General features: G+C 42.3%; 3 protein-coding genes and 1 long non-coding RNA gene across 13 annotated transcripts in view; all 4 read left to right on the top strand.

Moving 5' to 3' along the window:
- cacna1ea (calcium channel, voltage-dependent, R type, alpha 1E subunit a) overlaps positions 1-4,309 on the top strand; it is a 98,947-nt gene extending 94,638 nt beyond the window's left edge. For 5 of the 8 annotated variants that reach the window (XM_028962428.1, XM_028962429.1, XM_028962435.1 and 2 more), the window contains exons 46-49: positions 1,197-1,325; positions 1,804-1,945; positions 2,046-2,227; positions 2,846-4,309. In XM_028962428.1, coding sequence (XP_028818261.1) covers positions 1,197-1,325; positions 1,804-1,945; positions 2,046-2,227; positions 2,846-3,385 — 993 coding nt within the window. In that variant the 3' untranslated portion in view covers positions 3,386-4,309. The remainder of the gene's footprint in view (positions 1-1,196; positions 1,326-1,803; positions 1,946-2,045; positions 2,228-2,845) is intronic. The other 3 variants (XM_028962430.1, XM_028962431.1, XM_028962436.1) reach the window with 2 other exon arrangements.
- A 2,273-nt stretch (positions 4,310-6,582) lies between these two features.
- LOC114769708 (uncharacterized) lies at positions 6,583-8,574 on the top strand. Its single transcript, XR_003743248.1, has 3 exons — positions 6,583-6,871; positions 8,156-8,260; positions 8,399-8,574. It is a non-coding gene; the product is annotated as an uncharacterized LOC114769708 (long non-coding RNA).
- A 391-nt stretch (positions 8,575-8,965) lies between these two features.
- Positions 8,966-13,076, top strand: LOC114769639 (collagen alpha-1(XIII) chain-like). Its single transcript, XM_028962830.1, has 10 exons — positions 8,966-9,164; positions 9,278-9,354; positions 10,260-10,313; positions 10,664-10,783; positions 10,902-10,940; positions 11,019-11,072; positions 11,242-11,295; positions 12,463-12,570; positions 12,678-12,731; positions 13,002-13,076. Exons 1-10 carry the CDS (start codon positions 8,966-8,968, stop codon positions 13,074-13,076), a joined length of 834 nt encoding a protein of 277 aa, XP_028818663.1.
- On the top strand, positions 13,024-24,191 carry LOC114768891 (collagen alpha-1(I) chain). Of its 3 annotated transcripts, XM_028961370.1 has the most exons (53): positions 13,024-13,055; positions 13,137-13,181; positions 13,290-13,343; positions 13,411-13,455; positions 13,537-13,590; positions 13,666-13,710; positions 13,792-14,135; positions 14,247-14,300; positions 14,460-14,504; positions 14,637-14,690; positions 14,785-14,892; positions 15,001-15,054; positions 15,211-15,264; positions 15,424-15,468; positions 15,585-15,638; positions 15,795-15,839; positions 15,956-16,009; positions 16,115-16,168; positions 16,314-16,367; positions 16,468-16,521; positions 16,627-16,680; positions 17,105-17,149; positions 17,232-17,276; positions 17,392-17,499; positions 18,067-18,120; positions 18,226-18,279; positions 18,406-18,459; positions 18,576-18,683; positions 18,816-18,869; positions 18,949-19,056; positions 19,145-19,198; positions 19,285-19,338; positions 19,421-19,474; positions 19,559-19,612; positions 19,996-20,103; positions 20,208-20,264; positions 20,434-20,487; positions 20,736-20,789; positions 21,279-21,332; positions 21,406-21,459; positions 21,524-21,574; positions 21,683-21,736; positions 21,816-21,869; positions 21,958-22,011; positions 22,099-22,152; positions 22,242-22,259; positions 22,332-22,394; positions 22,469-22,540; positions 22,694-22,841; positions 22,920-23,026; positions 23,182-23,262; positions 23,571-23,774; positions 23,860-24,191. In XM_028961370.1, exons 7-53 carry the CDS (start codon positions 14,010-14,012, stop codon positions 23,998-24,000), a joined length of 3,237 nt encoding a protein of 1,078 aa, XP_028817203.1. In that variant the 5' UTR covers positions 13,024-13,055; positions 13,137-13,181; positions 13,290-13,343; positions 13,411-13,455; positions 13,537-13,590; positions 13,666-13,710; positions 13,792-14,009; the 3' UTR covers positions 24,001-24,191. The 3 variants fall into 3 exon arrangements, with proteins under 3 accessions (XP_028817203.1, XP_028817204.1, XP_028817205.1); XM_028961371.1 differs by having other exon boundaries at positions 13,666-14,135; XM_028961372.1 differs by lacking the exons at positions 13,024-13,055; positions 13,137-13,181; positions 13,290-13,343; ... (1 more) ...; positions 13,537-13,590; positions 13,666-13,710 and having other exon boundaries at positions 14,125-14,135; positions 14,460-14,496.
- The last annotated feature ends 1,248 nt before the right edge of the window (positions 24,192-25,439 follow it).

The raw sequence follows: 25,439 nt of genomic DNA, 5'->3' as shown, positions 1-25,439 counted from the left end.
AATCATGATGGATTGATTGATCTGGGACGCACATGAGAATGCAGTTGTTGATAACAGCAGGAGAATCCATTACGCATTCGACAGAACGGAGCTCAAGTGGTGGTCACAGGAAAAAATAAACGGCTTACGATTCCATTTTAAAGCCAGCTTACCAAGGGTCTATACATAGCTGCAAAGTCAAGATGTTAATAAAAACAGGAATCAGACAGCAAATAAGCAGCCAGATTGCAGAGTGCTTTCGCAAAACCTTCCCAAATGCCATACAGAGCAACCAAATAAAATATTTTTTTAATGATAGAAATGTGTTCACTTCCCTTGTGTGTATGTGTGTGTCCTCCTTCTTATCTGAGCATGAAGACTCTGCTATACCCACCTGCTCTATTCCCATTTCTTGGCCGTGGCATATTCCCTTGAATGGCATCTGTGCTTTTTGGGGGGGTCTTATTCCTTATCCTGGCCGCAAGTTTCTTTGCAGTCACTATAGGATGCTGGTTGCTGCTTTTCACGGCTCCTTGTTTGTGCATCTGAACTGTATAAACGTAAAGGATTTCTTGGGTTGTGTTTTCTGGTTTTTGCCCCTTTGCTTTGGCCCTCTGCATTTTTTTTTGAGGTTTAGTGGGAAAAGAGAGGTGGGATCCAACAAGGCCAGTTGGATCACCATATATCCTTTCCTTGTGTTTCTGCTTGCAGTGGTTCGCCCTGCTTTTCCTCCGCATCCCTCATCTGCTGGTGTAATGTGCAGCTTCCAGCCTAAGCATAATAATAATAATGGGACAGTGGTGGCCTAGCAGTTAAGGAAGCGCCCCCGTAATCAGAAGGTTGCCGGTTCGAATCCCGATCTGACAAGGTGCCACTGAGGTGCCACTTTGCAAAGCACCGTCCCCACACACTCATGGCTGCCCACTGCTCACCAAGGGTGATGGGTTAAATGCAGAGGACCAATTTTACTGTGTGCATCGTGTGCTGTGCTGCTGTGTATCACATGTGACAATCACTACACTTTACTTTTACTCTAATAAATGCACACAAGATGCAGCTTTACATTCATCTCCTTAGCACATTCATGATCACATGTTGAAAAGAAATACGTGGCCCTCTGCTGGACCCTGGGTGTCATTACTTTTGCATTACCTTTCACCCATTACAAACCTGCTGTGTTTCTCTCCCTCGTCTTTTTTCTTTCTCTGACTGCATAGGTCTCGGAGAGAAAAGACTTTAGTCCCATCCTTTGCCCCACTAACAGGCAGGGATCCCCCCTCGAGGTGCCTGGCCGGGCAGGGTCAATCCGAGCCTCCTCTATGCCACGGCTGGCTGTAGAACCACAGGTACGGAGGCTGCAGTTCCCTCCCCACCTTCTAGGAGAGATTGTGGTAGCTGCGGTGCTGAGGATCTTATTGAGTGCCAACCCTCAGAATTCTGAATTATAACATTCGGAATTATGCTTGGAAGAGACATACTGCCATTTTCCCTTGCTTCCACATATCCACGTGTCACTGGATTTTAATTTTAACGTTCTGAACGGCACTGTAATTGGTAGATGTTTTAAGATCCTCTGTCAAATTAAATTGGGTTCAGTGGGACCTAAAAATGGCTAAAAACTCAAAACGCAAAAATGTGTCTTAATTTCATTAATATTTTCATTAGCCTGTTGTTCAGAGGACGGCGTATCCCTTTTTAATCCAGCGGAGGAAGTAATATGGACCGCCTCAAAGCCCCCGATCTATAAATCGTACTAGAACAGTGTCCTTGTTATGTCCACGCCTGTATGCATCTGGACGTTTCCGACGGCTTTGTGTCTTGCAGACGGCCGCGGAAAGCAGGCGAATGAAGCGCTCCTTCTCCACCATCGGTGACCAGTGTGTGAACGGACTTTGGCAGGAGGAATACTCCCTGGAGAGGGTCAGCCCTGACCAGCTGCACAGGCCGCGCCAGCGGAGCTACAGAGGTCCATCTGCTGAACCTTATCTGACGCCAGAGCAGGTTGCGGCAGGGACCCGGGGTGCTGATTTGGGTTTTTTTTGTGCTGCCCCCATGTGATCGTGCAGGCACCAGGTCTAGCCACTGGGAGCAGGTGGTCAAGGAAAGGGGACGGTCCAAAGAGCGACGCCACCTTCTGTCTCCCGACGTGTCGCGCTGCAACTCCGAGGAGCGAAGCCAGCACCAGTCACAGGAGCGCCAGCACTCTCGGTCTCCCAGCGAGGGTCGGGCGCACTCTTCGTTAGGACAGGTGGGCATCGCATAATCGATGCATCGCGACCGATGCAGTGCAGAAAATCATTGATTACATCATAATGCCGTTATGCCGTTTTTCTGGTGGTGGAATAAAATATTGTAGTCTGCCTTATCTGACTACAGCGCCGCTCCGGGTCGGAGTTTGACCTCGTCAACATGGACGTTTGAAAAGAAACGTTGCATGCACTTACCAACTGTATGCGGTTGCTGAGTGCACGGTCACCGTTCACAATTTGAAGTAATGTAGAAAAACTGAAGGGACGCATCGTGATGATTATCGAGGCATTTATAAAGGGGTGGTGGTAGCCTAGTGGGTAACACACTCGCCTATGAACCAGAGGACCCAGGTTCAAACCCCACATACTACCATAGTGTCCCTGAGCAAGACACTTAACCCTGAGTGTCTCCAGGGGGGGACTGTCCCTGTAACTTCTGATTGTAAGTCGCTCTGGATAAGGGCGTCTGATAAATGCTGTAAATGTAAAATGTAAATATAAATGATAAACATACTCGAGTCGAAACGTAGGACCAATGAAGGTTCACACCACTAGTGGGCATATTTTTTATCCTTTAAATGTAGTCGTTGGGTCTCACCTCTTCTCCACCCCTCCAGCAGGGAAATATTTCAGGAAGCCCCAACACCGCCAGCTCTGGGAACAGCACTCCTCGGGGCCGCCGGCAGCTGCCCCAAACCCCATCGCGGCCACGCCCACACATCTCCTACTCTCCTTTGGTGTGTAGAGCCCATGTCCCACCAGCAGCTGGGGAGGTCAACACACAGACTCAAGCCAGGCCTGAGGAAGAGGGCCCCGCCCGGGAGGGACCGGCGGCAGGGCCCAGCTCAGGGCTGACTGCAGCGCTGGCAGCGGCAAGGGCCCTGCACTCGTCCCCTCAGCGCTACATCTCTGAGCCGTACCTGGCCATCCACGAGGAGTACAACAGCCCCGACTCCACTGGACTGGAGGAGACGCTCACCTTTGAGGCGGCCATAGCCACCAGCCTGGGCCGGGCAAACGCCATCAGCTCGGCACCACAGCTCCGGCACAGCTGGCAAATGCCCAACGGCCACTTCCGTAAACGGCTTGGTCAGGCCGCCACGTCCGCGGCCACCTGCGAACTGCTGAGTGACACTGACGAGGACGACCGCTGTTAGGGCAGCATGGGAAAAGGAAAAGACATTCTGTGTCGGATAAGGGACGCATATCTTCTACCAAAAAGAGAGAATAAACAAAACTGCCCTGCAAGTTTAACGTGAGTTTGTTGTCATGCATCAAAAAAGCTCCACAGTTGTGAAAGCTTCTGTCTGTGCCGGTTCCCATTCAGAAGGACCTGGACTTCGTTCTTTCACTGGGTAGGGCGACATATTGTCTCATCGAAAGAGACTCAGAGTACAGAGCGTGGCGTGGACTTAACTCTGCTGCGGAGGGCATCGGAGAGATCAAACCGCATTCCTGCTTGACCTCAGTGAGCTTCAGAGGCACCACCTCGCTGCAGTGCTACTCAGGCTCTTTCTTATCTCCTTCAGGCAAGGTGTTGTAGTCAGTCACCGCAAAGTCAATGAGAACTTTCTTAAGGTCCAAAAGTTGCTTACTGTCATTATTGTGTTGTCCAATGTGAAGAGCATCCAATAAATGTTCATCATGCAGTTCTCCATCAGTGCTGAAGCCCTTTAAGCACAAATATGACGTGATTGCCTCTGACAAATTCAGTGTTTTGCGAAATTGTGCACGCCCCTGACATGTTCTAGCCTATAGACTGACTGAAGAACATTGTAAAATATGTATACATCACATAGAACCGCACCCACGCAAGTCATGGTTTTCTTCTGTAAATGCCTGGATGTTTACATCACTGGATGTTTACATTTGATTTATTCTCTTCATGTGTTTTATTACAATGTGTCCTTCACAAATTTTCTGGACCATTCATTTCAATGTTGCCCCCTCATCTAGAAAAGGCCATTTTTGTCTGTACATATTTTCCCATACCACATACAAAACCCCAGAATTATCAATGTCAGTGATAACTGAATGAAGAACTTTACATTTTCAATTTTAATAAAATTTGCGTGACCATGCCTCAAAGTGTTTTGGAGTCAGTGGATATGGACATGAAATCCTTCAGAGTGTGAAAATATAATGCTGTGAGTTTAGTGGCCATAGTAGATGACTGGTGATTGATGAAAAGACAAGGTATAGATATCCACATGCAGCAGATATGACTGTTTATTACTTTCACTGGCTTATTTGTTGTTACATTTTAATATGTCATGGGCGTGTTCTTAAATGTTTAGTCTGTTAAAAAATTAAAAATAAAAAACACGACCAAATTTTCTCTATTTATAGCCTTTGAGCATCCCAACCCTACCGATCTTATGTATTAATTTGGATCTTATTGTGTTGTAATTTGGTCCTTCTCGGATGTGAATAGGCCGAATCTGGTACATGTTCCCCTGGCCTCTGTGGGTCAATGTTCTGTGAAATATGAAATGTAATGCATCTGAATCTCTGGCATAGGAAGTCTCTCGGATTTATACATATGTAGTATATATAAATACATTGAACAAACATCTTATTTATGGAACTGTTTATATTTATGGATTGATGCTGTTCTTTCTCTTAATTCAATTTGGTTTGTGAATGGATTCTTGTTTGCGTATGTCAAAACAGTGCAAAAACACTTTAATAAAAATGTAAATATACTTTTTTATGGTCCAATTGATTCTTGGTGGAAAGAGACAGGAATTCTTTGGGAAAATCTGGTCTGGGAGCTCGGCATCCGAAGCCCTTTGATCTCCCTGCAGGCAGCAGTGACGTCTCCTGCACCTACAGCAACATGTTCCAATTACCTGCGGCCTCTACCTGGCCCTTCACACCAGGGGGAGCAGATGTGAAAGAGCAGGACAGGCATCCATCTGGCACATCAAAAACCTCCAACCAGCCAGGAAACTAGGTCTGCTCTTCTACCGTTTTGAAAAAAATGAAAAAAAGATCCACGCTAAAAATCAGGACAGAATTTGGTGTACTGGTAAATCTTACACATGTCTGGCAATGTCTGACGGGGCTGTTGATTATTTTAAACTTCCGTACTGGAGCCATGCCTGCTATTCTGCATAAATGTACTCATACACACTTTTACATTTAGACATTTAGACATTTAGACGTAGGGCAGTGGTGGTTAAGAAAGCGGCCCTGTAATCAGAAGGTTGCCGGTTCGAATCCTGGTCCGCCAAGGTGCCACTGAGGTGCCACTGAGCAAAGTACCGTCGCCACACACTGCTCCTTGTCATGGCTGCTTGATGCTTACAGAGGACACTTTTCGTTGTGTCACCTTGTGCTGTGCTGCAGTGTTTCACAATGACACAATCACTTCACTTTCATGTTACAGGTGACCATTTGTGATTTAATTGAAAAATAACTCCCACTGAGAATTGGACACCCAAAGCACTTCATTGTAAAATAATACAACATATTCTGGTGAATTATTTAATATTATTGTGCACAACCGTCACATCATATAATTCTATATTGCAGCTATGTGTTGTTGGCCAGCATGTATTTGACCTGATGTCTGCCAGAATCCATGTCAGAATTGTTTTGTTGCTTTGGCCTTGCATCACAGCAGTACCTCTGTTAGGTGTGTTTGTGCTTTCAGTCTGTTGTATGTTCATGTTTATTTGTCTCTTTCCTGGTTACCATGGCAACCTCCCCATGCAATAAGGCCCGGGTCAGTCCGACCCCCGTCCGTCTCCGCATCGCAGTTAAAGGCTCTACCGTGCCAGTAATAGAGTAGCCATGAAGGACCTACTCTGGTCTGGATGGCTCCACCTAGGACCTCACCTTCCTGAGAGGTGAAGTCCGCCCCTACATCACATCTCTTACCGTAAGTGAGGCGTTTTTCAGAGCCCAGTGCCACATTCCTCACATGAGACCCAACTCCTCTCTCCCGTCTCAACCCGCCTTTGAAAAGACGGGAAGCAACATGAAAGGTCCGGGGTCAGATCTGAAGATCAGGTCTGGTCATTTGATCTGGTGACTGGACCTTTTGTAGAGCTTCATGTCTACAAGTATTGAATTGGAACAACTTTGATGCGTTTGTCCTTAACTCTCTGCCATTTATAGAGAACTATGAAGGTGGTGAAATATGAAAGGGTCGTTGTTAGGCTTGGATGTGTTTGGCTTGTTTCGCCCTGTTGACACCCATGTGTGGCTGGTGTCTGGACACAACGGCCATTCATCAGCCTCACATCGTCTGTGTCAAAACCCAGCGATGACGACAGCACTTCACACAGGAAACCTTATAAAAACCTTTCCCTTCTTCTACCCATGATGCACATGTACCAAGAAACACTGGAATGGACACAGGTCTTGTTTTTACTTTTTTTTAATACCATGAGGAGAACTGCTGGATACTGACCATTCTGACCATCTGGAGACTGTTTTTGTTTAATTTAAATTCAGATTTTTCTTTCCATTTTTCTTGCGGATACTGAACCACTCCATGCTTTGCCTCCATCAGCATTGGCCTTTCCCCACTAAACGCAGAACGTTAGCACCGACTTGGTTCTGAACCTGGGCCAGCCCCTTCTTAGCCTGCAGCTATGTGGGGTCCCAGCACAATGCTTCTCTTTTCCTGTTGTGTAAGTGTCTCCTCTTTTAAATGAATCTGTAGGAATGTTGTGACATATGGTTTGGCATAATCAGCGATTCAGTGATTTTTTCCTGAAAGTTATACTTTATATACTATAATAAAGTTGCTTTCATAGTTAAAACAGGGATTCAACCAAGAACTTCTGTGTGCTTCAGACAGTAAGGTATAAAACTAAGGAAACTCCGAGGACAAAAATGGATGCATACTAAGAAAAATCTGTCTGAAGGTGCTGAGCATGTGACTGTGTAGCTATGGGGAAAAACGTAAAACATTCAAATCTGCAAAGTAGATTATTGCGCAACACAACAGTCAGAATTTCCTAAAAGTCGCGTGAAAGTTTTTGTCTTGAACACCGGACCTTTAATAGTTTAAAGTACCAGGGTGCTGGAATTGGAGCCCATGTGAGAAAAAAGGCCAGTGCATGAAAAGCAGCTCAGGCTGCATAAATCTACACTGGTCAATATGTTCTCATTGTTGTAGAACTTTTTTTTTCATACCAACACTTAGACAAAGTAAAGAAAACTACATACATCATATATGAATTTAAAAGAATATATATTTTTTGGGATTCTGTAGAAACAGTCAGAATTTTCCTTTCGACTGATGTGAGAAGAGCAGAACTCTAACTTGGCAACAAAAGTAAGCATGAAACCCTAGAAACAAGGTTGACATTAACCCTGCCAACTGACTACTGCCAACCAACTTTGTTAACTTATTATGAATTTGTTTAATGTATGAGCTAATTTTTTAGGGAGAAATACAAATTTATACGAATGCAACTTTTGAGTGGAGATGATATAAAAGTACAAAATTATTTGGTCACATTTCGATGACGAGATCACCTAAAATCCAGGTCACCAAGGACTGATATTAAATACACTGTTCAAAAGGAAATATGGAAATTTTGAGGTTAAGACATTTTATTTTCTCAAATGTCTGACAACACCAACATGCACAGTCATTTCTATGGTTTCAAACTAGGTATCAAAGAGTCATGAGGCATTGCCACACAGCCATTTTAACATAGTTCAACCTTGAAATATATCATTTGAAATATTTCAATTTATAGCTGTATTTCCTCTCCTGCTGTGTGTTAGTAAAGAATATTGTAAGAAAAAAAATCTGTATTGTTATTATGAAAGAAATTGCTTTAAACAGATTGGTTTATACATTCATCTGGTCTTCTCAGATCAGTGGAGTAACCAAGGTCTTGTGACCCAGTTATTTATTTCTTTGTTTGATTTTACAGTTTGATTGACTGGTTGTTTGACAGGGTTTCCTGCAGCAGATGGATTTTGCAGCCGCTGACCGCACTCTCCGCAGAGAACTCTGGGAAAACAGCAATGGCACCCACCTCACAGACTCATGGGTACAGCAGGTAAAGAACACAGGTGGCGATCCGAACTAAAACTAAAACTAAAAGTCTGATGCACGTTCACTGAAACAGAAACTATTGAAACCACTCAGATTATTTATGAGTGGATTAAACCGTTTTTAAATTATCACTATTTTACAGGAACAAATCAGCAGATCATCAGAGGAAGTTCTGGGAAGAGTTGAAAGAAGGATCATATACAGACCAGAAGACTCCTCAGGGAAGGAGGACATGAGCCATAAACATAAAAAAAATCCTGTGGAGCTTCCAAGAGGATTGGTTTCTTCACTTAAGCGCCACAAACACAAAACTGGAGTCGGGAAGGAACAGTTGCTTTACGCTGGTGACATCGCCAATAAAACAGCACCCTCCAGTGGACCTTCAAGCTCTTATAGAAACTATAGTATGGAAGAGATGAATGTGGACTCCACCATTCCTTCATTTTCCAGGCCAGAAGATGGAAGAGACGTTCTGGAAACAGGAACAAGTCCTACTCCACGTTTCACTCCACTGTTTCCCAACACAAACAGCATCTACCCATCAGTTCAATGGGCAAATAATGGACATAGGTCAAATTCCACAGGAAAAGTCTCTCTGGAGAAACCAGAAAAAGGTGACACCCACTCGCCACAGGAAACTGAGAAGACCCCAGTACTCTCATGGGAGGAAACGGCCCAGGAACCACCTGTAGAACTGCCAGAGGTGGACATGGGGGATCTGAATGAAGAGAGAGGTGAGAAGGAGGAAGGGAACGGAGCGAGGCTGCAGAGTGTGACGCCCGCGCCCACAGTCACACCAGAGACTGACACTGAGCTCCACCAAAGGTCCCCAGAGCACACAGGATCAGGTGATCGGTGCAGTCCAGAACATCCTGCAGGATGCCCAAAAAGCTCCTCCGATGTACCAGGTAAGGTAAAGAGCTAGCTCCAGCTCAGTCGGTTCATCTCTGGTGTCCTCAGGAGGGCAGAATGTTGCATTGTTTCATTCTTTTGTCTGCAATGTGCATTCCTGACATTTCAGGCAGTCCTTCTCCACGACACCATGGCCACGACAAGGTACCTGGCCAGTCATCCAGAGTAGGACCAAGAGGACAGCAGGTAGAACGTGTCCAAACATAGCACTGTATGTAAAATTGGTCCTGTCTATCAGGGCTATCAATGTCAAGTCCTTATGACCCGTGGATCGAAAACCATACCTCATTTCATGTTCATCTAGCCAGTCAGGTAGAATCAGAAAGGCCACTGGGGTGGTGGTGGACTGGCAGGTAAGGAAGCGGCCCTGTAATCAGAAGGTTGCCGGTTCGAACCGCCAAGGTGCCACTGAGGTGCCACTGAGCAAAGTACCGTTGCCACACGCTGCTCCCCGGGTGCCTGTCATGGCTGCTCAATGCTTACTAAGGGTGATGGGTTAAATAGAGAGGACACGTTGCATTGTGCATTGTGCACTGTGTGCTGTGTTTCACAATGACAATCACTTCTCTTAAAAAAAAAAAAATGTAATTGCTTGTCACTAAAATTATGCTTCAGCATTTAAACATTGTGGAGCAAGCAAACCCCGAAAGCCACAATGCAGCTCTGAACGAAGGAATGAGAGTGAATGTTAACCTGTCCATTCACAAAAAAAAAAAATCCTGCATCACAGTGTTTTTTAGTTTAGTCAACTGTAGAGGGACACAAACCGCTACGACACTGGAGACCCTTAGCTTCTCGGGGCCATCAGGCTAAACTGAATTTGCTCAGGGCTTATTCGATTAGGGCTGGAGAGGAGAGGATGAGAGTGGTCATTTACATCCACCGCTGAGGTCTTACAATTGGAACCCAGAGCTGTGCATGGCAGAGAGAGACAAATAATATGAGGGTGGGGGGAGTGATCGGGGAGGGATGAGGGAGGGCCACCGCTTCCTGCTTCAGTTCTGGTCAAGTACAGCACACAACCTCCCTCTTCTGGTGAGATCAGGGTACTGCAGTTAACAAGAACTGCCATTTTTTTGCTTTGTTTTTAGGGATATGCTGGTCTGCATGGGCTGCCAGGTCCACTTGGATCAAAAGGAGATAAAGTATGCTCTATTACATTTTTAAACATTAAGTTGGAGTAAAAACAAATATAAGGATGTTGAGCTGAATTAAACCCGCCAGTTTTGGTACATTTTTCATGCCATTACCACAACTTGAACTGTTTACTTTTTGGTGCTATATGGGAAATCAATGTTTTAATAATAATATTTATTTGGTCTATTCTGGCACAGTAGTCGCAGTAAAGCAATCATTTTAGTTGTGGTTAAAACAAACCAATCACTCAGAATAATACAAATTATTGTACTAATACTAATTATTAATAATAATACTTATACCAATGCTGTGCAGTGTTTGGGGTAAAGTGTGCATTCTTCTATGCATCTGCTGTCAGGGCTATCCTGGTGTAATGGGTCGCACTGGACCAACAGGATACAGAGGGCCTGTTGGACCACCTGGGATGCCAGCTATCATTGTGTGGAAAACATCTGAGGAGCAATGGCAGGAATTCAAGGTGCTTTTAATGTTTTAGCCGCCATGTGTGTTTCATGCTCTGCTGATGTATGGTGCCGCTTGACATTATGCTGTCCTGAAGACCATTGATTATACATTTTCCTTTTCTTTACCAACAGAGAACAAAGTTTTATAAAAAGCTTGTTTCTTCTTGGCCAGTAAGTATTCCACCTGCAAGGTGTATTTGAGCCAAGACTCTGATCAACTAATTCAGGTTAACTCCCTCTTTTCCACAGAGGTTGAAGGGTCCACTGGGACCAACAGGACTACCTGGAGACCCTGGACCTCAGGTGAGATCTGTATTATATCTCCAAAACTCCAGTGCTGCATAAAATAGTAGATAGCACGTGTAGAAAATATATGTTCTGATTATAACTATGCCATCTCTATTGTATTGTAATCCCACAACCTGTGCATTGCATATCTGATGAACTCACATTTATGACATTGTTATTTTAGGGACCACCTGGAATTCCTGGCAAACAGGGAAGAAAAGGAGAAAGAGGAAGAATTGTACGTATCTGGTCCAAGTTAACAATCTTATAGTGAGAAGAAGATCCCGATTTTGCAAACCCATGTAGACTGTGGAGCTGGATGAAGCAATGATAATGGATCCCTAATTTCAGCTCCGCTGCACAATTTGTCCGTTGTCCCATGTCTGACTGCTTTAACACTAGGGCACTGTTTTTGTTGGTATGTGGAGACCTAGATAACTTTGGCTGATTACTTGCACACAATGTTGATGGTTATAACATCGTACAGCTGACGCCACTGTAACTGAGTTTGAACAGTTTGGCCTATTCAGCTCAGTTTTTAAACAGGCATTGGGCTGTTGAGGCTTTCATGTGCAAAATCCAATTGCGCGTGCGAAACTTATCAACAGAAACACCTCGGCCACTTTAATAGACACACTCATTCGATGCTCATTATACAGGATTATTAGTCTCTGAATTAACTATTGTTACTTTATAAACCTCTTATAACTTGTAGATTTCTTATAAAATAAAAAATGAAAGTAAAATACAAGTGGAGCTCATTACAAGCCACCCAGTGCCAGTGCGAAGTATAACTCAACTAAATTAAATTACACAAGTGCAGGTCGACCACATAACACAGCTTCTCTTAAAGGTGCATTTCACATGTACAAAAACGAACCAAAACCACAGTCCAAAAAGCATACTGTGAGATATATTAATAGCCTGAGAGTCTATTAATGTTACTTTAAAGATTACTTGTTACTATTAATACATGGTTATTTTAATGTTAACCAATCTTACACTGAGAACACTGCAAACACTGAAAGTTTTTACAACATTTAAAGCTGCTTAATTAGAGAGGAGGAGAAAGAGTGAATCATTCATATAGAATCCAGTAAGACAGACTTCAAGCAATTTCAAGGAATACTGATCTCCCTACAGTCTCTGCCTCACTGTTGAAGTGATGGATGCCGTGTTACTCAGCAGCAAATGCTGCGGGGATAATGAATTCAAACACATCCTTATCATATATCAAACGCTGTCTGCTTCATCGTGCGAAACACCCCATCATTTGTTCTGTGAGTCACATTATAAACTGTGTGACAGGCTTTTTCACTGTCCTTGTGGTTAAAATGTCCCATAGTGTTATGATTAGGGGCAGTGGTAAGCAACAGTAAGTTGCATTTAGACTTTTTATGTTTAGGGCAGAGTGGGTCCTGTAGGGCTGCCTGGTCCTCCGGGTCGACCTGGACCAGACGGCACACCTGGAAAAGACATGGAGGACGGCTCAGCCGGACCACCTGGACAGAAGGTAAAATAGTTGTGTTATGCTTACATTGACTGAAAGGCTAATTATAATGCTGCCGGGAAGCATGGGAGGGATTGAAGCCGCATTGTGGTTTTGTCTTTTGCCTTCAGGGCCTTCCAGGCTACAGAGGAGAACAGGGCAGCAAAGGGGAGCTGGGTGAGTGGGTAAGAATGGCCATGGACTTCTTTGTGGACTACTTATTCTTAAAATGTCAAGGTGTACCTGACCTCAGGGGAAGTGAAATGGCAGACCTTATATCCAAGCAACATGGCCACAGCCTTTCTGTTGAAATTTAAAGGCCCAGCTTGAGTTGCCTTGTTAGGAAAGGCATGGAAGCATTTGTGGCATGCATTCATAACTGCACTCTGGCTTAAGTATCTGTGTCCCATGGCTGTGGACATGGACCCATTGTTTGTCTTTTGGGCTCCTCTCAGGGTTTTCAAGGCGAGCCAGGGTCTCGTGGAAACATAGGACGAAAGGGAGAGAAGGTCATGCATCTTTCTCTTTGAAGCCTACAACATTTTCATACTTTAACCATATGAATTAAAACTTATTTCTAAATGTTTTAGGGAAATAAAGGAGAGAAAGGCTTCATTGGGATAACAGGGTACACTGTGAGTAATTATCTAATGAGCTAAAGTTTTTAATTTATGCTTGCAGCCACGTAAAAAAAATGCATTTTAAAAGTTTATCACAGACTAATTGTAAAATGTTTTATGCAGGGCATACCTGGAACCAGAGGACAAGTTGGTTTTAAGGGAATACATGGACCTACTGTGAGTATGATATCTATAGTGCGCTTTATATAAAAACCTTTTTTACCTAGTCTTCATTCTGTTACAGGGAGAGCCTGGCTTGCATGGTTTTACAGGATCACCAGGGCCACCTGTATGTCATACCACTCCATTTTGTACTTAATTTTTAATCATTTTTATCAAACACCATTTAACCCTTGACTTCTGTCTTCAGGGCCTTATGGGACCAATAGGGCAGAAAGGAGTCCCAGGAATCAAAGGACCATCAGTAAGAAGTGATAAAGCAATAAAAAGTCTGTGTTCTCTCTTTTATTAGAGTTTTAAAATCCAATACTCTTACAAGGGTCAACCTGGAGAACCTGGTCTGAAGGGAGAACCTGGAAAGCATGTGAGTATTTAAAAATATATTGCATTGTTAGTATAGAATAAAATGCCTATCATTGTTTCTGATGTCATTGTGTGTTAATAGGGTGCACCAGGTCCTGATGGGACCAATGGCTTTTCTGGGGTTCGTGGGGAACAGGTTGTTAAACATGTGATTATTTAATTTTAATGATTGGGATAGATTATACAACAATTGTGGTTCTACATGAATGGAGATAGATTACTCATATTAAAAGGTGCCACAGGGATCTATGCTTGGACCTTTTATTTGTAACTGTAGTTTTTTTTAATTGTTGTGTCAAAATGATGAATGGTTTAAATATATATATAAAAAAACACATACCTATATGTCAGAACTCATTCAAGGAATATTTCCTTTTGCAGGGAAAACCAGGGTCAGATGGACCCCCAGGTCCTAAAGGGGATAACGTAAGTATTCTTCTTAATGGTAATCAAAGAAATGGTAATAGGTCAGCGTTCTTTATAATACAAAAGATAATAATTAGCTTTATTATTTACTTAATATGACAAATTTAATAGGGGGATTTGGGAGTTGAAGGCAGCATAGGAGGTCCAGGAATTCCTGGACCTAAAGTAAGTATTTCCCAAACACTAAATTAATGATAACAGCATTTGAAATGCAAATACGTATTAGACACTACATTAGTTGCATTGAGTTTGGTTTCATGACCATGTATTAAATGTAATGCATTCTGTTTAGAACAGACTATTAAAAACACTTTATGGTTTTAGGGTGCCAATGGAATTCCTGGTAAACCCGGACCATCAGGTGATCCAGTAAGATTATATGATTACTTTAAGCAGCTCTGATAACTGTAAGAAGACCTACAAAAGAAATTGTTTTGATTGAAGTATATGTATTGACATTTTATAAATGTCTGACAAGTAACCTCTAAACCTTTTTTCCAGGGCATCAGTCATGGAAAGGGAGAGAAAGGTGACACAGGTCTAAAGGGGGTCAAAGTGAGTGAGTTTTTACATTTTGATTAAAAATGTAGTTTGATTGTACTGAGAGGAAGAAATTGTTCAAGATAATTTTAAATTTGGCTATGTCCAGGGTCCGTCTGGACCTCCAGGTAGAAGAGGTTTCAAAGGCAGAGGAGGTCAGTCTGGTCTTCCAGGTTCCATGGGACCATCAGGCCCACCAGGATTACCAGGCCTTCAAGTGAGTTGAGTTGGCCAAAAGTGTTCACCAAGATGGGTGTCAGGATTTTTAAAAGAATAAGTATGTATAAAAGAATGTTTGAAGCATCATGCATCCTGTCCTTGCTAGGGCTATGATGGACCAGCTGGCGACCAGGGAATTCAAGGAAATGATGGGCCTAAGGTGACCTGCTGCAGGACACCTAACAATACTCACCAATAATGTTTTCTCTGTGTATCCTATGTGAGACAGTCCACATTTTATGTATTATGTCTGTATACACCTGCCACGGGATACATGGGTAAAGCAAAATCAGCTCGACAGAGTCTTTAATTTTAGGGAGACCAAGGCCCTACTGGTACTCAAGGCCCTTCAGGACTCAGGGGTGACAAGGTAACGGACATTTTTGTCATTTTGTTTTGTCACAGGATCATTGTTATATGACAGACATTCAAAATCTTATCGACAGTACTAAACAGATGCTGTTGTAATGCATAATTTTTTGTTTGCAATGAGATTTAAAAAAATGTGCTAATTGGTAAATTTCCATAGGGTCGGCCAGGCCATGCCGGGTTTGATGGTTCACCTGGGCCTTTGGTGAGTATTCTTCATTAGCAAGGTATAAATTAAAAAAATAAAATAATTTATAACCCAAATTAGAGTAACAAGGCATGTTGTGATGAGTGTTTTTTTCATGCTTATTTTCTTTGCAGGGAGAGATGGGCAAGCCAGGAGAAGGAGGACCAGAAGGAGAGCCTGGTATTAAGGTTCCTGTGTACATCAGATCTTTACCAAAATTTGCCATGCTCCATGGAATTTGCAGCTGTTATATAGAATGCATTCTGCATAAAAAGCATGCAGAACAGCAATGAGTTAATAGGAAACGAAAAAGTCTTCAAGTTTATTGCTCTTCTGTTGCATAGGGGAGATCAGGAATTCCAGGGGGAACTGGATTAAAAGGAACCAAGGTGAACCTCTCATTGATCTTGTTAAATTGTATGATCACTAGTTTGTGAGTGACAACCTGCAACCCTTGTCAGCAAACAATTTGAATGCTATTTGAATGCTATTTTCTTACATTTAGGGTCTCCCTGGTCTCCATGGCAACCAGGGCCTTGATGGAGCACACGGAACACCCGTAATACTATAATGTTTTTGTTATTAAATTATAGTAAACTGCACTTTCATTCATTATGTGGAATCAGTATTGTTAACTTTGAAAATAATTACTCATGTCATGCAGGGACCTATGGGATTATCTGGATCAGACGGGGATGCCGGCCCACAGGGACTCAGGGTGCAGTTTTAAAATGATCATGAGCAACGCAAAATGCTAATTGCTACAACAGCAAGAGCATAGCAATGTTCTTGAAATTATACCGCAACAATAAGGAAAACCATCAACACTTCATTTTCAGAGAAATGCGTCTATTTCAATTTAGGGATTTACAGGAAAGTCTGGACCACCAGGCATTCAAGGTTCTGTTGGGAAAAGAGTAAGTTCATCTAAGCTGCTACATCATTATCCTACCCCTGGTGCATAGAACAAAGGTCAGTCCTGACAGAGTTAGTTCTCTGTCTGAACATCTGAATCAGGGGGATGCAGGAATCATAGGAGCCACAGGCCAACCTGGATCTCCAGGAATAAAGGTGGGTAATAGGATTTAATTATAACACAGAACCAAAACTGATGCAACCCATCAAAATGCCAGTGCGAGGAAGTGTGCTGATTTGCCCATGTCTTTTTTTTCCAAGGGCCTAAAAGGAAGGGCTGGACCATCAGGCCCTCCCGGCAGTCCAGGATCCATGGTACTTATAAATGTCATCTGTCATTAGTTGTTTAGGTGTAAATCTGCTTTCATTTATCACCATAACCCCAGGCCTGGTCCAAGTCTTTTGATTGTGTATTTTAATTTACAAAAAAATTAAAAAAATTAAATAATTATTCAATAAATGGCAAATCAAGAGAAGATCCTGGTATCACTGCTCCACCACTTGCTTGCATCACTTTACTTATTCATTCATCTGGTAGCAGATGCTATTTTCTGTACCTGGAACAGCAAGTTTTTTTGTTCAGTCACAATCCGACCTAGTTCCATCTCGAGCAGCTTTAAATGTTCTAGCAGTTCATGCAATGCAACAAACTGTGCCTGAATTCAGCCTTGCTCTGCTGAGATCTTAAAATTAGGGCGGTTGTGGGTCATGTTTGCATCAAATATCTGCTGTATTTCAGGGAAACAGTGGACAGGGAGGTCCACATGGAAAACCAGGGCACCGTGTACGTTTTTATCTATTTATTTGTTTTCAATATGAAGTCAGACTTGATGATCTGCTTATATGTTCTTGTTTACATTTTTTAGGGTCTAACAGGTCAGCCAGGACCAAAAGGATACCAAGGAAGTCCTGTAAGAACTGATGTCACCCAGTGGTTCCAAAACCAAGAGCGTTATCCGACTAAACAGATTCAGTTTGTGCACAGTCTCATGAAAATTCAATTATATAACTAAATACTAATTCTAGGGTATACAAGGCAACATTGGACCATGGGGAGCAATGGGTGTTCAAGGACCACCAGGAGATAAGGGCCCCCAAGGATCAGGTGGTCCTCAGGGTGTTGCAGGTTATCCCGTAAGTCATATCAATATTTATTTATTTATTTCTGATTTTATTTTTAATTGTTTTGCATTAGGGTGCTCATAAAATGTAAAGAATCAGAATCAGAATCAGAATCGTATTTATTGGCCAAGTAAGTGCCAGCACATACAAGGAATTTGATTCCGGTAGATGGTGTCTCTCAAGTACAGAGTAGAAAAAACCAACAACAACAACAACAAAAAACAATGGGCAAGGATGTGTGTAAGTGTTATTGTACAATTTGTTGTGGAATTTGTTTGTGCTGTTTATAAATAACTATATCTACTGAACTAAAAAAACGAAATCCTATATACAAAGTGTACATAAAGTGCAGTGTGCAATGTTGAAGGTGACTTTGCAGTTTCAGCTGTTTAGGAGATATGAGAAGTGCCTGCTAATGTCACTATGACACCATTTAGAACGTTTACATGTTAATTTCTGTATTTCCACAAGACAAACTTGATGAGGCAACAAATACACCCATGTGTCTTTTATAGGGAAATATGAAATACATGAATTACAATATGTTAAATTTACTTGCATAATTACATCAAATCCCAGGGTAAAGATGGCCCTCCAGGACCTGCTGGCCCTGTGGGAGAGAAAGGCAATAAAGTAAGCAACTATTAGAAATGTATTCAAGCCAAATATAAATAAAGACAAATACAAAGACTCATAAAACGCCAAAGTTTAATGTCTTCACACCTCTAAATTGTGCAGGGATTTGTTGGAGCCTCTGGGCAAAAAGGAGCTGCTGGTGTCGATGGTGAGGAGGTAGATTGATAATATTGTATTGATTACTCAGTTTGGGGTTCATAACCTGGGGTAATACTTTATCGAACTCTAATTAATGTTGCTTAGAAAGTAAGAGGAGCATGAGGGCTGCTTGCTTTGCTTTAGGGCACAGTTGGAATTAGTGGTCCTGTGGGGAAGGCTGGACAACAAGGTCTATTGGTGAGTAATCAATCAATCATGCATTATTATTCACACTTTTTTGACATCCCCACCATAACTGAAATACAACTGAAGATGTGTTAATGGTTCCTTCCTTTGTATGTATGGTTCTTCAGGGTGACCAAGGAACACCTGGACCTGTTGGTATAAAAGGAGAAGTGGGAGTCCAAGGGGAACCAGGCAGTGGAGGACAGTTTGGAGTAAAAGGCCCTCCAGGAAAAGAAGTGTGTTGCTATTACAGATTGTGACAAGGACAGATAAATACAGAACCAATATGCTGAAAACATTGTTTCCATTGAAATTAATTGAAGTTGTGGTGGATAGAGGTTCATGTATGTGCTGTCTTTATATTTTAGGGAAAAACTGGTGTCCCTGGAGAGCATGGCAGTCCTGGACCCCTTGGACAAAAAGTAAATCCTTGTCACGGCAGGGTATCCCGTGGGCACATGGTGGGGTGTTGTTCATGAAGCACCATTTGTGTGATTACAGGGTGATACCGGACCCAGGGGTACGCCCGGACTGGCAGGACGATATGGACCTGGGGGGAGCATTGGAGGAGGAGGGGCCAAGGGTGAAAAAGGCCTCAAAGGACTCAGAGTGAGTCTTGCAAATGGAGATTATGCGTTTTAACATAATTATGATGGAGTTGTGAACGAAGTCATTAATAATTGAATGCATATTTAAGGGAGAGTCTGGAAGACTAGGTCATCCAGGACCAGAAGGAACTAGGGGAATGGCTGTAAGTGTCTGTGACTGTTCTACATTTTCTTCTTCCTGAGTGAGTGTTCTCCACATTGAATTAAATTGTCGTCCTTGCCTTTCAAGGGTCTGCATGGAAATCCAGGGCAACCTGGGGAGAATGGATCTTATGGACCGAAGGTTTAAAATTGTATTATGTTAATATATTTGCATTGAACTGTTCTCTATGTCATTTTCTTACCTGCGTCGTGTTTAAAAACAGGGAGATTATGGTGCCATGGGTAATCTGGGGACCAGTGGTCAGATGGGCGAAAAGGCATGTTTTGCTTCAGCCTTTCAACCTTTGACCATTTACACCCTGGGTAGGGTTTCATCTTCTACCTTTCTCTCCATTGCACAGGGCATTTGGGGTTCAAGAGGGGCAAAAGGAGAACCTGGTCCAAGGGGCGAAAGGGTAAGAATATCCATCTAGAGTTATAATTTTTTTCTGTTGCTGGCCAATTTTGATTCATGTGATCAATCAATCCTCAAGGGAGATCTGTTCAAAAATGGAATTTACTATTTCCCAGGCATACTCTTATTAGCTTGTAATGAACCTGTAGATAGAATCATTATATTTTCAGGGATTTGAATCGGCTGATTACTGCCCAGCAATTAGCCCACAATGGACATATGGACACTGGTTGAAGTTGCATGTTTGTTCTTGAAAATGCCTACTGGAAGGAAGCAGCCCCAATTGGCTTAATTTGGATGTTTGCTGGATAATTACAAGATCAGGAGAAATTTGTGAAACCATCCAATCCTCATAGTGTATTTCACTATTGAATTTCATTCGAGGGCAAGGAGGGCCGCAGAGGATTCTCAGGGCTTCTTGGTCTTAAAGGGCAGCCAGGACCTGCTGGGCCACCGGGGCCCAAAGGAAACAAAGGAAACCAAGGCCCACGGGTGATATACAGTACCTGTGCATTTGTGTCATTATTCAACGGATACTGATGAAGTGCTTACTGCATAACTATGCTTGTCTGATGATTTTGTTCTTGTTTGTTTAGGTAGCGAGTCCTGGAAAACCCGGGAAGAAAGGAAGCAGAGGTGTTCATGGCCATCCAGTGAGTTTCATTAGTATAGCACTGTAATTTCATATAAAATGAATTTCAGTGTCATTATAACAATATCACAAATGTTGTTTCATCATCCACATTAAGTGACAAAGACTATTTGCTATATTGCATTTATTGCTACATGAAAGCTGCGATCTTTTTATAATTCCTTGTGTAGGGAGCACCGGGTCCAAAGGGAAAGTCTGGTCCAATTGGGATGCCTGGAATTCCAGCAAGTATCCAAACTAGAAATTAAAATATACAACTTTATGTGAAATGCAGAAGGTGGCCATTTTTTAGGTAGACCCTAGACAATATTGTTAATCAGACGTTTGGAATATTATTAAATATAATTTCCACTTATTTTGGCAAAATAAATAACGTAGTTTCAGAGTCCATGTTCATTACTTTCTGTAATAATATACAGTTATTGATTAGTGTTTTAAATATTTAATTTGTTCATTTTGAATGTAATTACAGGGCCGTGCCGGGCTAGATGGCCTGCTTGGAGTTCAGGGAAATGAAGGCGACCCGGTAATGATTTTGCACAAACATTAATGAATGTGATCTAAGTGGCAATTTGGTGCCATAATGTAATGTTGCTGGCAGATGGCTGGCAGAGTTCAAAGTACTTCATTCATTCAACCCCTGCTGATAGCAATATATGGGGAGCTGTAAATGCTATGAACATTGAGGGCTATCAGATCCTAGAATGCATGCATAAGAATCATAACTGCAGAGCAAATCAATTATTTATCTTTTAAAATATCACACCTCTATAACAAACCTCTGCTTTGGAAATCCATCTGTACTGCTATTGATATACATGTTTTTAAAAAAAAACATTTTAAGAGCTGAATACAATTCTATTTATTATTTATTAGTGTTTCCAAGACCTTTGATGGACCATATCAAGATCAGGATATAGATGGAATGGCCTGATTATGTTTTTTTCTCAGTAGGTGTTGTAAACATGCCAATAAAATATGTATATTGATTATACTGTATATGTTGTATTGGCAGGGTGATATTGGGTACAGAGGAATGCCAGGTAGTCCTGGTGCTGCAGGAAGAAGGGTGGGTGAAATGAACCACTAATTTTTACATTATTAAAAATTGCAGGTCCATGAAAAATTGACTTTTTCCATAGGGTTTGCCTGGTATACCTGGACAAAGAGGAGATGCTGGAAAGCATGGGCTAAAGGTAATGTCTGAGGTCAATCTTTTAAAATTCTTATGCATTTTTCTACTAATTAAATTGTCTTTAGGGTGCCACTGGACTAAAAGAGTCAGGGCCTCCAGGGCCCATTGGGCCAAAGGTGTGTTCTAATTGGATAGTAACATAAAGTGCATGACATAAGATCAATAGCTTCAATAGACTAATTATCCATTTTGTTCATTTTTGTGTTTATTGTTTGTTTGAATAGGGTCTCCCTGGACTTAGGGGCTACAAAGGAAAGGCAGGTGACCAAGGACAGAAGGTAAGGATTTCCACGTTAAGGTCTACTTAGCCATGGTAGCCATTCAGCCATAATCATCACTGTCATCCTTTGTCCTTAGGGAGGGGCTGGTGTCAGAGGCATACCGGGACCTCAAGGGCTGCCAGGGAACAAAGTAGAGCCAACTAATGTAGTCAACGTAGACTTGATTTTGTAATAATAATCATGCAGAAAGTCAGTAACTGTATGTATTTCCCTCTTAGGGAAAACAAGGACATCATGGGCAAAAAGGGCAAAATGGCCAAACTGGCAAACAGGTCTTACGTTGTTGTTATTATTATTAGTTTTATATTACATATTAATGATGCATATTATAAGTCATTCATACATTTGTAACATTGCAGGGTGACGCTGGTCCAAGTGGTCCTGCTGGACGCAGGGGCAATGTTGGTGTCAAAGTAGGTTTATTACTCTTCTAAAAGGGTTAAAGAGGGTTGATGTTACATGTGTTGCGCATGTGTTAACACGCTTAAACTTCACTTTTCAGGGACCTGTTGGAAAAAAGGTAGAAATGCACACCCAGAAATGCTATACTCAGAAACCTGATTGTTATCTAAAGCATTGGCACAATTTACAGGGAATAAAGGGGGTTCAAGGAATGCCTGGAGCGAAGGGAGCCAAGGGACGTCGAGGACCTCCAGTAAGATGTGTACAAAAACTCCGAAATAAAGTAATAATCATGAAGCACTGACATTTCCTTCACGGTTCCGACAGGGAAAGCCAGGTAACACTGGCCAGACACCAAGAAACCCTTCAAATTCCTTCAACAGAAAAGGATCACAAAATGTTGGTATAAAATTTGAGGTCAACTGTATATAGAGGAAAAAAATTACTTTTCATGATGTCATCAGTGGAGGCAGATGAGGACAATTTTAGATTAACTCAGTTATTACAGTTTATGAATCAATTTCTCTTAGACCTATCATGTGTCGTCCACAGCAGCTTAAGCATCTTAATTCCAGGACGCCTCTTGTTCTGCAACGTGACCAAGGGGACCGTGACTTGTTAATCTGGCCCCAAGGCACGAAAGACAGCCCGGCCACCACTTGCAAAGAACTGGGGCTAATTCACCCAAACCCGCAGGATGGTGAGTGAGGAAAACCGGCCAGAACAACTCTCACAGTCGTTCGCTGAATGAAAAATCTGTTGCTGTTGCATTGTGCAGGCTTTTTCTATGTGGACCCCAACCAGGGGTGTCCCTTTGACGCCCTGCGTGTGTTTTGTAATTTCACTGCGGGCGGGATGACCTGTCTGTATCCAGTCAAGTCGCAGGTAACATGATCAGCACCTCCTATCTGGACGTGGCGCCATCGTTCAAAAGACATCCGTCTGATGGTGTCACATTCATTACTTAGTTCTTCAACATTTTCACATCTACATAAGTAAATGTTGTTGTGCCTGTTGAATCAACGTCTTGTACTTTTCAGATTTCAGGAAAGTTCTTCTCAGATATAAATACATCTAAAGGTGCCATCCAATGGTTCAGCCAACTACACAATGGATTTAAAGTAAGACCTGAGTGTTGGTATTGGTGGTTATTTAAAAGAAATTAAGAAAATTAAGCATTAATAATGCCTGCAATAATGTTTGTAAAACTCCTAGTATGTAAAACACTCGCCTATGAACTAGAAGACCACAATGTCACAGGTTCAAACTCCACTTACTACCATTGTGTCCCTGAGCAAGACACTTGAGTGTATCCAGGGGGACTGTCCCTGTAACTACTGACTAAGTCGCTCTGGATAAGGGCATCTGATGAATGACGTAAATGTAAATGTCCCTGTAAAGCTTTGATCAATCGATCCGTCTGCCCCAGTTTAAATATGCAGGCCTGGATGTGGTCCAGCTGCGGTTTCTACGGTTACACAGCAATTTGGCTACGCAGCACGTGAATGTAGGCTGCCACAGGGATCACAAGGCCGCAGCCAATCACAGCCATTCTGGACACAGAGTTCACTTGCGCGGAGACGATTCCTCGATCGGCTCGACCTACACCACAAGGAGAAAACTTGGCTGTGAGGTAAGCGGTTTGTATACGTGTTGAGAAATCGTCCAAGTTAATTAGCTCATTAACTTCAACTCTGCGTTTTTTTTTCTTATGGAAGGTGGAGCTGCAGTTAACCGTAAAGGGGAACAGCGAGCAGCACGTGGGCCTCCTGCCCCTCAGAGATTTGGGACTGGAGAGCAGGGGGGAGCCCTGGGAGGGAAGTATCCAGTCAGCCGTGGGACCTCTGTGCTTCCTGTAGCACGCATCTCACACTGCATCTCCTTGAAAATGTCTCAAGCACTTAAGCTTTTCCAATGCATCAGGGATGAGAATTTCCGTAGTGGCATCTTGAAATGTCTCTCATTTAATCTTTCATCTGGATACAATTTTGTTCAGTTCCTTTGCTTATTCTTTCGTGAAAACATGTGAAGACATGTACCAGCTTTTATGCCGAACACAGAGCCTCAAAAGGGAAAAACACATTTTCAAACACTTGAACTGTATACAGCTTTCTTCAACGGTAACGAAAGTGGACACAGCTAAACCTGTTGCAGGGATCACTGTTAATCGTGTAGATTTGTAGGTCTAAGAATAGAAAAATGCATCAAAGTGATGTAACTTTGTCAATGTCAGTTTGCGTCTCACATTGAATGCTCATGTATTTATGCTGTACTTTTAATTTATGTGAATGTCGAAAGATGTTTTACTCTGACTGTGTTGTTATTCATTGGCCACATCTAGCGAATTGAGGGTAACGTTGGCTTTCACAGTAGCTTTCGTGTGGGTGGATAGATAAAATGGCACGGTGTCTTTTAAAAAGCACAGAATGAATACTGTGTTATGAATATTCATGGGGTTCATCTGCTTTTTTTTACTCCAGTTGACGATTATAAAAATAAACATATTTTGTTGGTGTGTTACTACTGTATTACAGTATAAGATATTTTGCATTTCAACTTATTTTACCTAAATGGACCCTTAGGTCGGCCCTGAATCAAGCAACATTTAGTTTATTTGACCTAATAGATTTAAACATGCAGAATAAAATCAACGGTGAAGTTCAACACCTTCACACAGCAATGCAATATTGAGAGAGTCGTTCGCAAGGAGTCGATTCTAATTGTTCAGAATCAGGAAAGATTTATCAAATGACAAACTTGACAAAAAAACGGTACAGAATTTACTGAGCATTTTTTGCAAGCAATAGCTTCTCAAGTAGATACTGTATATTCACAACCTGCTCTGAGAACATATAATTGTGGCAAATAGTTCCCATTGAGTCCTGACTCCTATACTACAGTACATCAGAACATCGACAAAAAGGTTCAGAGCAAATGTGACACCTTCTCATTCAATGTGGTTTCTTTATTTTCATGACCCTTTACGTTGGTAGATTCTCACTGAAGGCATCAAACTATGAATGAACACATGTGGAGTTATGTACTTAACAAAAAGTGGAGACCTGGCCTCCACAGTCAGCGGACCTGAACCCAATCGAGATGGTTTGGGGTGAGCTGGACCGCAGAGTGAAGGCAAAGGGGCCAACAAGTGCTAAACACCTCTGGGAACTCCTTCAAGACTGTTGGAAAAGCATTTCAGGTGACGACCTCTTGAAGCTCATCGAGAGAATGCCAAGAGTGTGCAAAGCAGGAATCAGAGCAAAGGGCGGCTATTTGGAAGAAACTTTTGTTAAGTACA

Source organism: Denticeps clupeoides, chromosome 19, assembly GCF_900700375.1.
Source record: "Denticeps clupeoides chromosome 19, fDenClu1.1, whole genome shotgun sequence".
NCBI lineage: Eukaryota > Metazoa > Chordata > Actinopteri > Clupeiformes > Denticipitidae > Denticeps > Denticeps clupeoides.
Note: the sequence above shows the minus strand (reverse complement) of the source record. Positions and strands in the feature narration are given on the sequence as shown.